Genomic DNA, 14,127 nt, shown 5'->3' with positions numbered 1-14,127 from the left:
AAAAGAGGTTAAGTTGTTATCTACAGCGAATACGTTAACATGGTTCCTAAGTGTTTTTTTTGTATATTATTGTAAGAATTACATTATATTATATTATCATAATTCTAAGCTGGGTTGTGGTGGTGCATTCCTTTTATCCTAGCACTCGGGAGCCAGAGGCAGGCAGATTTCTGTGAGTTTGAGGCCAGCCTGTTCTACAAAGCAAGTTCCAAGAAAGCCAGAGGTGTTATAATGGAGAAACCTTGTCTCAATAAAGCAAACAAACAAAGAATTCTAGGAAGCATAGGCTTCTCTAAAATTATCCAAAATTATCTTTAACCTTAGAGATGAAGATACATTAGGTCTTAATAAAAATTCAAGACTTTATAAAAATATTCTCTTATAAAGTGGAAATTTCTCTTTAACTCCATCTTCTTTAATAGGAATATGTGCTTCACATCTGAGAATTACATTTCTAATTGAATAACTAAATGGTATTAGTGACAAGAACCTTACCCCAGGAAAATTTTCACCCGAACTTCTTTTTTGGTCCTTGAGATTGTCTTCAGTGTGGTAATTTCAGCATCATACCAAAATCCTCTTTTGCCTGGATTTTCTACATTGTAATTAACCATTACCACATCACCAACATTCAGCTCATTCCATTTTAAAGTGGTTCTTGCTCGTGGTCGAAGATCTTTAACATTCATTTCTAGTGTACCACTTTCTGGATATCTGAGGGAACAGGAAAAGAAACCACATGACAGAGTTCAGAATTATTTTCACAGGAGGCTAAAATTGTATGCAATGTATAGAAAGACCTAATTTGCAGAGTTGAGAGGAAAAAGTACAATTTCCAGTGGTGGTGGTGGCACATGCTGGTAGGATAGACTAAAGACATGGAGGCAGGACAATGAATTTGAGATCAGCCTGGACTATACCTTAAAACATATACAGGTAACAACATCTGTTATTACTGGGTACATTTCTCACCTGTACTGTGACACTCACAGGCTGATATGTATAAATGTGAACATAAATAAACTCGCTCCACAACTCAACTAAGCCTTGGACAGGAGCCTTTTTTCAAGGCTTTCAGAGTGTACGTCCCATGTTCTGTATCCATCATCATATTAAGTTGGAGTTTCTTTCCAGACTCATTTTTCTTTGTGTGTACATGCATGTGTGAATATACACCACATGTGTGCCTGCTAAGGCCATCATATCCCCTGGAGCTCAAGCTACAGGCAGTTTTGACAACCCAAATTCTTTGGAAAAGCTGAAAGCACTCTTTAACTGCTGAGTCACATCTCCAAACCCTGGGGTTTCTTTATGTAATGAACGTATCCTGCCATTTATTACTGTTATAATATTCTAAAAGAGACGCTGTATTATTCTTGATACTTAAATGATAAGCACTAATGATTTTAATTACCAGAGAATTCTTCTTAAAAGCTGAGGAAGATGCTAATCATTAGCTAAGAGATAGAGTATTTAAAACACAAACTCATTTCATACTTAAGAATTACATCAATGGGGGCTGGGAAATACCTCATCAGTTAAGGGCACCGGAGGACCTGGGTTCAATTATCAACACCCACAGGGCAGCTCACAATCCCACACCCTCTTCTGGTATTTGTGGGCACCTGGCAAACACATGGTACAGGGACATACATGCAGACAAACATCCATACACATGAAATAAATACATTAAATAAGTAAATAAATAAAGTCAATAGTGACTGAAGAGATGGTTCAGCCACAAAGAACACTTACTGCTGTATTAGAGCATTGCTCTTAAGGAGGAGTCTGGTTCCCAGCACCCACATGACAGTTCACAACTGCCTGCAACTTCAGTTCCAAGGGACCCTACACCCTCTTCTGAGATCATGAGCACAAAGCACATAGCATATACACAGTACACAGACATACATACAGGCAAAATGCCCATACACATAAAATAAAAATAAGAATTTTTAAATTATCACCATCATTTTATCAAGCCTCGATGTCAGCTTCTCCCTGATCTTAGAGCCAGTTCATCAAGTGTCATAATTTGCTTCATTCATGAACCTAGCTAGCATGCCCCAGCAGCTTCCACTTCCCCAGGAAAATATTCCTGTTAAAATTATTGTTCTTAAATGTAGTAATGCTTAAGACCAAAAATAAATAAATCAAATAAACAAAACCCCACAATTTTATATGTAGCAGGAAGTAGAACCATGGGGGCAAGGGAGACACCTAACATAATCCTTGACCTCAATGCTTTCTGATTTATTTTAAGCCTGGCATAGTGGTTCATGCCTTTAATCCCAGTCCTTGAAAAGCAGAGGCAGGCAGATCTGAGTTGAGGCCAGACTGGCCACATAGTGAGTTCTAGGACAGCCAGAATTACACAGAGAGACCCTGTCTTGAAAAAAAAAAAAATTTTTAACTCCAACTTGTTGACATCATCAGGCCAAAGACGGCAATCAAGCAATACACCCTGGCTTCTATAAAATTAGATCCTGCTGCAGCCTTTGTGCATTATTGATTACAAAGAAATGAGTAGCGCCTACTTCCACTACTAAAATGTTCAATCAACGGAGATGAACCACACTGCCATGGTTCTTAAGAGTGTGGTATACAAAGTAGGGTCTTACCACCATCTGCAAACTCACTACAAAACACATTCTCGTGCTATACTTCAGGCCCAAGTAAGGAATTCAGGAAGTGAGACTTAACATTAAATTTTACAAATCCTTTCAGTCAGTCAAGTTAACCACATCCTATACGAATGCAAAAATATTCATTATATCCTTGGGAATCAGCATTACTAAGGCAGAAATTGTCAGTGGTGGTGGTGCGTGCCTTTAATCCCAGCACTCAGGAGGCAGAGGTACGAGGGTCTCTGAGTTCGAGGCCAACATGGTCTACAAAGTGAGTTCTAGGACAGTGAGAGCTATTACACAAAGAAACCCTGTCTTGAAAACAAACAAAACCAAAACCAAAAAGCAAGCAAGCAGAAATGAAGGGAAGAAACCTGGCCTTGAGCCGAGTAAGAGTAGCGTGTTCAGATTCCAGCTGATCTGAAGTCAGAAGCTGTCCCAGCAACTGCCGTGGTTCTTCCAAATCAAACAAGGGCTATGCAAGCTCATGACTCTCACAACATATCTGACTTGCCTTCAATGAGTCCAACACTGTATGTATGAGATCTTTACTAACCCAGCTTAATCAGTTCTCCAAGTTTCAGTTAATTGGACGAGGAAAAGTCCAGTATTGTGGGGGCCCCAGAGACATTCTGGTCCATTTATCCTCAATGCTGTAATTCCCTTTGGCAAACCTTTCAAATAATTACCCTCTGTTCAGACAGTAAATGATGGAAGGAAAGCCTTGTCCAGACAGTTCTGATAAAGGAAAGAGAAGGTAGTTGATACAGAACCAGAGGTAAGCATTGGGAATTTATTCATGTCTTAATCCCATGAAGAAATTCTCACACTCTCCTCAGAAGAGAAATAGCATTTACAGCCTTAAATCCCCCTACCACCTTCAATTATGTTCTCTTCCAAGGCGTATTGTTTTTAGTGGCTTTCCTTTAACGCACATACCCAAGTTTTTATTTCTTTACTATCCTTGGGTCTTCATTCAAAATAGGTTCCTTTTTTACCTTGCCTGGGTTTAGAGTTCCGATTTGGTTTCTGCTATTGTGTACCCTTGGGAAAGCTATCCTAAATCTCCGTGACTACTCCTCATCCATAAAAACATGAACTTAGTGCCTCATTTGGTAGTTTTAAAAACTAAACATTTTAGGACCTCTGAGGTGCTTAATACAGCTATAAAAAACAAAAACAACAACAACAAAAAAACAACCCTAAAGGAGCCTTCTTTGACAAGTGCCCATTGCATCCATAGTTCTCTTCTTCTAGTTCAGTGGCCAAACCCGAATATAGAAATAACTCGAGTGAGAACTTTCCTCAGTATATAAAATGAAGAAGTTAGATTTGCTTTCTTTTAGAGATGGGGGTCTCACTGTAGTCCACATTATCTGGAACTCATAATGGAATTACAGATGTGAACCACCAACCCAGCTAACTAGATGTTTTAATTCTTAAATCATGAATTCATTTTCTGCCTCCTTTTAAGATGAAAGTTTCTGCATCAGATGGGATTATTTTTTCAGCTATAATGTGAAAGTTATAATTTGATACCGTAACGTTATTCATCAGTCTGAATTTAAAAAAAAATTAGCAAAAAAGCATGTTTCAATAGCAAAAACACCCTCCATATGTCTAGGTTTGTCAAAACGTACATACTCAGAATGTAAACATTTTGGAAAAACTAAAGATCTCAAACAAAGATTTTCTTCTTTTTGGCTAGTTTTTGTTAAGTTGAGCTAAGCCTTACTTTGCAGCTCAAACTAACTGTTCATCAACTTGCAATCCTCAAGTCTTGGCCTTCCAAGTGCTGGGATTACAGTCATGTACCAACAACTGACCTCCTATTTTACATAGGAAGGAATTCTGAACATGGGTAAGTTTAACTCCTATTGTGATCACCAGGCTTTGTGCAGGATTTGTGATTATACATTATGTGTTAGGGTTCTCATAGGCAAGTGATTCACCAGACTCACAGAACTCCTCAGAACGCAGCCCATTGATGGCTATGATCTCCTACAACCAAAGGAAACAAGACACAGCAGATTCAAGCTTTGAAGATCCTGTTTCACACAGGATATGCTCCTTCCAACCAGACTGTAACATGCAAAATATACTTTACCATGTCAACACATTAGAGTGTACATAGTTATTAGAGGATGGCCATATGGGTCTCTCAGTGCATATCAAAATTCCAAAGCATATTGGGGAGAAAGCATGTATTCAACTTAAATTGTACTAAAAAATTAAATTCTCCTAAAAATCTATAAACAGACCTTTTTATATTATATTTATAGACCTTTATAGAACGTAGTCTGAGAGCTGATGTCAGTTCTTTCCTAGAAAATGCTAAGAAGAATCATTCTTACATATTTTGTTGGCTGATGTTTTGGGAAGCAGATGTAAAGATGAAGGTGACAGCTCTAAAGATATGGAGAAGTATCATAACTAGGCATTAAGGGCCTTTAGACCATGATTGTGGTCAACTGTATAGAAAGGAAAAGGGGAGTTTCGGACATGAAAGGTTTTGGAGACCTGGGGAAGTCTTGGCCAAACCAATACTGAACGCAGGTATAGAAATCAACCAGAGGCCCTAGAATTTCTTGTGCTCAGAAAGAGTATGACCTTGGTTAAATGTTATACTTATAGATGAACGTTATCAACTAACTCAACTTCTTGAATCTGATGGTAGAATTCTTTCTTGGAGCTCTGAGCAGTGTACCCACCAAGGACACTACAGCTGCATTTAAAGCCATTTACTCCTCAAATGATTTAAACTGTGACTCTCTTCAAAATAATCCTCTGGTACTCAGTATGCAGTTACAGATAATAACAAAACTGGCCATGAGTTGATAATGCCTGAAGTTAAACAATTCATTGTTGCTCTCTCAACTTGCCAATCTGTTTACAGATTTCTATAACAAAAACAAAAACACTACAAGTTAAAAATATAAACACAAAGACTCTCCACATTTTTAGAAAATTCGTGCTAACATTCAATGCTTATAAGGACAAGCAGTTTTTTGCCCCAGTCCATCACAAATCTGACTTCTACAAGTTTTCCTTTAGGCAATTGCTTTTAGTTCTTAGTTATTTATTTTTTTTGTAGGACATAACGAGGAAGATGCTTAAGAAAATTTCAAACCAGGGCCTTAGGCATACTAGGTAAGCAATCTACCACTGAGTTTTACCTCCATCCTCAAAGTCATTTCCCAACCATCTCCACATCTTCAAATAAGATGCTACTCTGTAATTTCAGATGGTTACTCTATCCCTCAATTTCCTGTTCCCTCATATCTTCTACATAGCACACACCAGGAGTTATTCTAATATGGATATATATTTTTATAATAGTTCATGACAGAGAAAGTAGTCATTTTATCCTAATCCTGCAGATGAAGTGCAGAAGTAAAATAACTTATTTAAAAACAAGATAAGCAGATGCTTCAAGCTTATCGTTTTTGACCCCATACTCTTAAACATAAGCTGACAAACTTCTTGTTCTTATGAGCACATTATACCATGTGGCTTTTAAAGTCAGTATTTTTAACACGTTGACTTAATAGTATTCACAGCTAAGTAATAAAGTATAGCTTAATTCGATTTTTTTGTTTTCTCTCTGGTAACTTTTCTTCTTGGTTGATGCTTACTTAGTGTTCTAGATTCTGCCAATTATAAAACTTATTTTTCTTTAAAGATTCTCTACAAATTATCATTTGGTATCTTCAAAATTCCTTTCCTAGAATGTTGTCTTTTCCAATCTGAATGGCCTGTGCCAATTCCAATATTTCATGGTGGTATCTCCTTCCGTGTTTTGCTGGTCAAATACATTTCTTATACACTCTCACACCTTCCTTGGGTTAAACACAACACAGTAGAAATGGCTAAACTAACAAAATTAACCACATCAATAATCCCAGGTCCCATTCACATGCCTACTTCCAAAGTACCCAGTAAATTTAATGCCTGAGCCTTTCCAGTGTTCTCCAAAGCCAGTTAGTTTCTAGTCCATGTATTTCAGCTTTCTTTGGAATGTTACCAGGCCCCAGAAGTTGTCCCAATTAGTCACCACCTGGGAACACCAGTAGAGAGCAAAACTTGGTTCAAACACTGTGAAAGCACTATGGGTGATGGTTATCAGCTAACTCAACTCTTGAAGCTCATTAGAATTCTTTTTTGGATATAAAAGCAGGGTTTCTACTAAGGTCACTAAAGAACATCTAAGGCCATTCAACCCTTCTTAGCTTTCAAATTTTTGTGCTTTCTCTTTTCTCTCCCCTCACAAGAAAAGGATTATTTACTTATTCTTTTACTGTCTTCTAGGGATGTACAGAAAAGGTAAAACTAAACAACAACAAAAAATCCTGATGCATCTTTCTCTGGATGTTTAATTGGAAATATTTACCTATTTGTCATTTAATGCAGTAGTCTGGGCTTGCCTGGAATTCATTATGTAACCCAGCTGGGCCACAAATTCATGCTCCTTCTGCCCACAGACTTCCAAGTACTGGAACTGCCAAGTACCACTATACCCATAATTTTTAAAATCTATCTTTAGAGTCTTTTCTCCTTACCACACACCCTTGACAATCTAATCATATGCATCTACTCTGAAGATCACTTTACGCTTCTCCCACTGCTCCTCTTCAAAATCACAAAAACACCACTTTCTAGCTTGTACTCTAATTGTAAATATTTTATCACAGCACCCACAGGGTAAACGCCAAGTTTTCAGTGAGAAGCAGGTAGCTTGTTTGCACTTTACGACACCTAGGATATAACACACTGAAGAATAACATGTTCAGCACGTTAAGTAAAATAAAATGTTTTTACATAATTTAAGACCTTTTAAAAATATTTTTATTTCATGTATATGAGTGTTTTGCCAGCATGTATGTATGTGGACCATGTGCAGGTAGTATTGAAAGGCCTGAAGAGGGCAACCTGGCTGGAATGGAGTTATGTATGGTTCTGAGTCATCTTGTGAGTGTTGGTTACTAAACATTGGTCCTATGCCAGAGTAATAACTGTTCTTAACCTCTGAGCTATTTCTTCAGCACAAAGTCTCTTAATCAAGTATTATACATTGTAATTACTATATCTGAAATTGATTTTGATTATGCTATTCCTCTTAAGAATCCTTGACCTAAGTACTTAGGTGGTAAACTCATTAGTCTGTTTTGCATCACTGTAACAAAACAGCTGAGGTTTCATAACTTCATAAAGAAAAGTTTAAAAAGTATTTTTAATTTGTATTTTGGGGTTCATAGTCCAAGATCAGTTGGGCTCCACTGATTTCTCTCTAGTGAAGAGATAACAGTAGATTTGTCACAGTGATGTAGCACAATGGAGACAGCATGTATGAGAGTAAGTGAGCCCATCTTGAAATATGAAGTCAAAGGACTAGGTCCCATAATATGTTTCAAGGGCATTCCTCCAATCAAGCTAAAGACTTAAAGTATCTTCCAACCTATAAAGGCTTGGTCAAAACATCTCTCGCTCTTTCAAAATCAATATGCGCCAACCACATGACTCCCTGGGTAACAAACTTAAGCCATATCCAAACTGTATCTGTGGAAACAGAATTCCATACAGAGCTAAGAATATACTTAAACTATTGTCATCAGTGTTCTTAAAATATCAAGTAAAATATCTGTAAGTAGCTAAACTTTTAATTATACCAGAACTTGATAAAGGGTAGGCAACTGCTAACCTAGGAACAGTAAGTTTTGAGGTTACTGCAAATTGGTCCGGACAGCTATTTCTTCCAGCAATTATACTGATGAAAACTGATTGTATAAACGACACCAACTACTCTATGGAAAATGGAAGCTTGAACAACTTCTAAATGATAGAATGTATTCATAAGGAACTGGAGCAATGGATCAAGGTCAACTTTTCTTACTACTGTACCAAGAGGCCAATCACTACTCCTATCAGAGGAAGAACCTAAATGTTTCTCAGAAATAGAAGTCAAGGCATTATTCCAAAGGTCCAAGTTAGTAAATCCTGGATTTTAAGGCACTTTATGAGATTTAAATTTCCAATAAGCATTAAAAAAACCAAAAGCTTGAAGTTTTCCCAATGAAGTTGTATTGCCCCAAATGTAAAGAAATTCTTTGAGCTACCCTTCAGAGTATGTACTTTTAATTATCCTTAACTAAATGACATATTTATCAACTAAAATAAACTCATTTTAACTAATAGCTATTGATTAATAGAGTCTACAGAATTCTACTTCAAGAAAATGGAAACAGGTTTGCATTCAATACTGAAACTTCATTTTAATAAGTGGCTTGTAAGCTAAAAATTCCAAGACTCAAAAAACTATTAAACAAGGCAGTTACCAATGAAACCCCATTTCTTCAAAACATTGCTTCCCAGAGGAAATATGATTAAATAAGGACACCATTCATCTTAGGCATGTTCTAGTTTAGAAAATCTTTAATGTCAAGCTGCATGCAAAAAGAAAACATTTCATATTCTAACAAAATATTATGATGTCCTGCACCTTAAATTTAGAGCTTACAGACAACAGGTTACTTAGGACTGCTTATATTGGGATTTTACAAATTATATATGGCAATACATCTCATTTTCAAACACATCAGCAATGATGAATTGCTATTTTTATAAAGGTAAAAACACAACTTGGTTAAATATCTAAACCAAAAATATAATATTTTAAAATACTTACCAAAATAACCCAAGTTTACTCAATTGTTTAAAAAGACAGAGCATTCCATTGTTAGGTATTTTTTCAAAGTTATAAGAAAAAAGACATACATCAAGTAGATGCTTACAGGAGGAAATTAAGTAAGAATGGTTAAGTTTTAAAACAAGTAAATATTATTCTATTTAATGTACACAATATTAAACTGCCTTGAGTTCTTCTCTTGGAAGTCCTCCTTAGATCATGCCAGTCTCAAACTCATAGATTTACCCTGAACCCAGGGCCTTGTGCTCACTAGGTAAACACTAACACTGAGCTACATTCTCTAGCCCAAGTTCTTCTCTTTACACCATAAATAAGTGCATCTCTCGTCCCTCATCAGAGAAGTGTATTTTGACATATGGTGATTAATACAGAGACTCACAGAGACTTAACTCATGGTTAAGAGGTAGAGAGTAAGACTGTCATAGTGCCCAGCTCTAAATGGGATGTACCTATCACAATCTCCTCCCCAAAGCACAGGAGTTATCATAGTGAAGAGGATGGAAAGATGAAAGTGAGAGCCAAAAGTAACAGATATTCACAGCAGAACAGTATATGCTTAACATAACAAGCCCGTTGCATGAATGCATAACAGCTATGAATTCATGCACAAGATCAAGCCAGCAAAAAGCCTAGTGTGGACAGGGAGGGGCCATGAAGTCCCACCACTGAATGAGAACTATTGGCAATTGATGGGCACATGGAGAAGGAAAGTAAATTTTTCTTCAGAGAAGCAGCCCGAGAAGCTACTCAAGCTCCAGCAGATGGTCTTATACCTATGCACACATAAGCAGCGCTAAGTGGGCTCTGAGCTTAAGAGAGAGAACACATAAACTTAGGAGGTAAATGTGGTGCAGATGTGGGAGAAGTTGGAGGGATGGAATGGAATGTTGATTTTTATCAAGACATGTTTGTATAGACGTCTCAAATAATTAAAAAATAAACAAAACCTTACCAATAAACCGAAGACTTGTAATTCAAACAAAATACTCAGCTTATTATATAATATAATACATACTGCTTTGTATATTTAATAAGCCCTTGGGGCTTCTATCTGAAGAACAGATTTCTGGGCCTTCCCAAAGCCTATCTAGTACAGGTATGAGAAAGGATCCCCTCAGGAACTTAGATACTAAACACTTTATTTGGATAAAATATAGTTTTTCTGACCATTTTGCAAGACACACTTATGTAAAGAAATGATGTTTATTTGCCACGTCAAAGCCAACTCATGTATAAAGTCTCTTTATGAGTACCAAGTGCTCTAATAATGCATGGAATAATAATGTCACACGTACATTTAATGTCTCCCAGTATCCTTTTGATTATCATCCATTCAGAGCCTTGTAATTCATAGAAGACTAGAAAAATATATTTGGAAATCTTTGGTAAACACATTAGTAATAAACAAGAAGAAAAACTGATTCTAACTCCCTATACTCAAGATCAACACAACAAACATCAATTAAGAAAAAGCTCTCTATCAAAATCCAGAAATCATTGTATTTGTCAAGATTTTTTTAATTTTTAAAAGATCACAGTATCAATACTCAAAAAATCATTTTTTGCTACTTTATAGAAGTTACTTCTATCTAAAACCACCTCTTGATTTATTCACAACTGACTCACCAGATTCTATATGCAGTAGCCGTACATAAGACTGCTCAAAGGCATGCACTACAGGCTGAGAATAGCTTTAAATATGGTAATGAACACTGGGAGCAATAACAAGCAGTGCTTCAATTCCTTCTTAATGTTTACAATTAACCTCCATTTTTTAATTCTTCCAATAATTCTTATCCATAGCATATTATACCTTAATTGAATGAAAAATATTAGGATAAATACAACTTTGAAAATGAGCAAAAATTTATGATCTGCATAGACCAGAGATTTTCAGTATCACACACCTGTGATACCAGAATTCAGGAGGCTGGTACAGGTGGACCTTCCAAGTTCCAGGAACACACTGATACAACTTCTACTGAATGCAAAATTCCTATGAAACCAAGTATCCTCCCCAATTTCAATGTGACCACTTACATATTATGAAAAAAATTTTGACACATAAGGGGTCTGTGGTCAGCTCCTACCTATCCCACCTTTTCTAGGGTTCTTAGGAAGAGAAAGGGATAAGAAATATTAGACAGAGAGCTGGATGACAAGAAAGACAGAAACACAGGATGGCTCCAGGGGGCTTGGGTCACTACCCAACGGACTCTTCCATTTATTCCAAAGGGCTTTTTATAACAATGCCAAGGGGCAGGGCACAAGACCTCCCCCTTTCAGGATCAAAGCACACTGCACAGCCAAGTGTAGACCCTTCCAAATACCTGGCAACAACGCCCATGATCAAATCATCCCCTTATGCATGCCTGCTGGGTAAAACAAGCTCAGATTCTTAGACCCTGAATAAGTTCTCACTAGGAAACCTCTGTGGGCCTCCATATTCAAAACACCAACAGTATACATATAACACATCTTTATACCCATTACTGTCTCCTCATAAACAAAAGAATATCTGATGTCAGTTACTTTGGTAAATAATAGAGGCTTAAACCTTGTTCTAAAATTATAGAATGTGAACCTGGAAATGGTACATTTCTATAACCCCAGCACTTGGGAAGTAGACTGGGAATTTAAGCCTGCTTCAGCTACAAAGCAAGTTCAAGACCAGCCTGTGCTACATGAGACCCTGCCTCAAAACTGGGGCCTGGAGAGATGGCTCAGTAGTTAAAAGTATTTTCTGCTCTTCTAGAAGACAAAAGTTCAGTTTCCAGCACTCAAGCTAGGCGTTTCACAACCACCTCTAGGTCCAACTCCAAAGGACCCAACCTCCTTCTGACACCACTGCCTACCAAAGCATGTGTGCACACATACATACACACTGAAAATATAAAAAAAAAAAATAAAATTTCAAAAAGTCCTGATGCCGTCTAGTATAATAAAAATGTTGATTTGTATGCTTCACATACTAATAATTCTGACTTACACCATTATTCTGGCAAACTTCTCAACTGCTATAATTGTAATACTTCAGTTCACATCATTAATTTGAGTAGGTTTAAAAGCTATTATTGCCATCCTATTGCAGAGTAAACATCCACTTTACTGAAGATACCACTAAATACTTAATACACTAACAGTATTCATAGCATTGATAATTCTAATAGCTATTTTTGTAAACATGCTTCATTCGGGACAACAAACTACAAATAACTGTAATTTTTAAGTATGTCTTATAATAAATAATTCTACTATTGTTTATAAAAACCAGAACTATTGTCACAATTTGAAGTTTTTTGGTCTGTCTGACATAAATTCCTAGTTCACTGTTGATAAGTTAAGAGATTGGTGTGCAGTGGTATACCCTTGTAATCCCAGACTAGAGAAATGGGAGCAAGACATTTTCAAAAACATCTTTGACTAGGCTTGTTTGTATGAAATATCTCAAAAAAACTAATAATCTCAAAAGTTTGATGGTGCTAGTATAGCCATAAACTTGGTATGATACTATTGCTAATTTGTTTCTTTTTGAATAATTCAGGTAGAATCCTGAAACTGGTCAGAGCACACTTAAAGATAAAAATCATTAATTCAAATGTTAAAGTAAGAACAGACACTAAGATTTAGGGGATAATTCATATTCCTCCTGGCCTTTAATAAAATCTATTTACATTAGATAAGTAGTCATATAGTAACCATTTCCTTTATTTCTCTTTAGTATCAGGGACCTGAGAACAATGCCTAAGGGTGGGTCCAAAGGAATCATCAACAAGTGGTTGTCAAATTTAACATGCATAGACCTACTCAGAAGACTTCAACTCTTTGCCAGGCCATCCCTAGAGATTCATTCACTATGTTTTATTGAGACCATTATGTACATTTATAACAAGTGATGCTAATGCTCATGGTGAGAGATCATACTTTAAGAACTACTAGTCTAGCTGAGAGGTGGTGGAGCACACCTTTAATCCTAGCATTTGGGAGGCAAAGGCAGGCAGATCTCTGTGAGTTCAAGAATAGCCTGGTCTACAGAGTGAGTTTCAGGACAGCCAGGGCTACACAAGAGAAACCCTGTTTCAAAAAACAAAAACAAGCTGGTGGCGCACACCTTTAATCCCAGCACTCGAGAAGCAGAGCCAGGTGGATCTTTGTGAGTGTGAGGCCAGCCTGGTCTACAGAGCAAGATCCAGGAAAGGCACAAAGTTACACAGAGAAACCCTGTCTAAAAAAAAAAACCTATTAATCTAATACAGTTGTTGTTAGCCATGTATATATATTAAAATTATAGCGAAAGAATTTTTGAAAACACCAATGACTGAGAATACATGTGGTCTGATAATAGCTAATCTGACTTTTATTATAAAAATAGCTTTTCAAAGGGCTGAGGGTTTACATCAATAGTAGAATACTTGCCCATGTCCCTAAGTTCAACCCCCAACCTCCACTATGGGGAGTAGGAAGTTGTTCATCCAGGTATTGTAACCCTAGCATTCTGGATCACATACCCAGAAGTGTGAGGACTCTGCCTCCAAAGTAATTAATTAAAACCAAAACAACTTTTGAGTGATTCAATTTTAAAGCAACAAAGAATGCTTATCAGCTAAGAATTCCAAAGGCAGGTTCCTTTGTTAAATTTCCCTCTGTGTTAAATCAGTTTATGTCAGCTCTATTGCACTTGTCCAACCTACACTGCAGCACTCAAAAGTTAAATCTGCAGTTAAAAACAAAAGTTTAAGCCGGGCGGTGGTGGCCCACGCCTTTAATCCCAGCACTCGGGAGGCAGAGCCAGGAGGA

The 14,127-nt window shown here is 36.9% G+C and overlaps 1 protein-coding gene across 1 annotated transcript in view; it reads right to left on the bottom strand.

Moving 5' to 3' along the window:
* The window catches only part of Uhrf2 (ubiquitin like with PHD and ring finger domains 2), an 87,210-nt gene that overhangs the window by 30,626 nt on the left and 42,457 nt on the right, over positions 1 to 14,127 (bottom strand). Inside the window, exon 4 of the mRNA XM_028894679.2 lies at positions 496 to 714. Within this exon, the coding sequence (XP_028750512.1) occupies positions 496 to 714 (219 nt within the window). The remainder of the gene's footprint in view (positions 1 to 495; positions 715 to 14,127) is intronic.

This window comes from Peromyscus leucopus, chromosome 1 (genome assembly GCF_004664715.2).
Source record: "Peromyscus leucopus breed LL Stock chromosome 1, UCI_PerLeu_2.1, whole genome shotgun sequence".
NCBI classification, from domain to species: domain Eukaryota; kingdom Metazoa; phylum Chordata; class Mammalia; order Rodentia; family Cricetidae; genus Peromyscus; species Peromyscus leucopus.
Note: the sequence above shows the minus strand (reverse complement) of the source record. Positions and strands in the feature narration are given on the sequence as shown.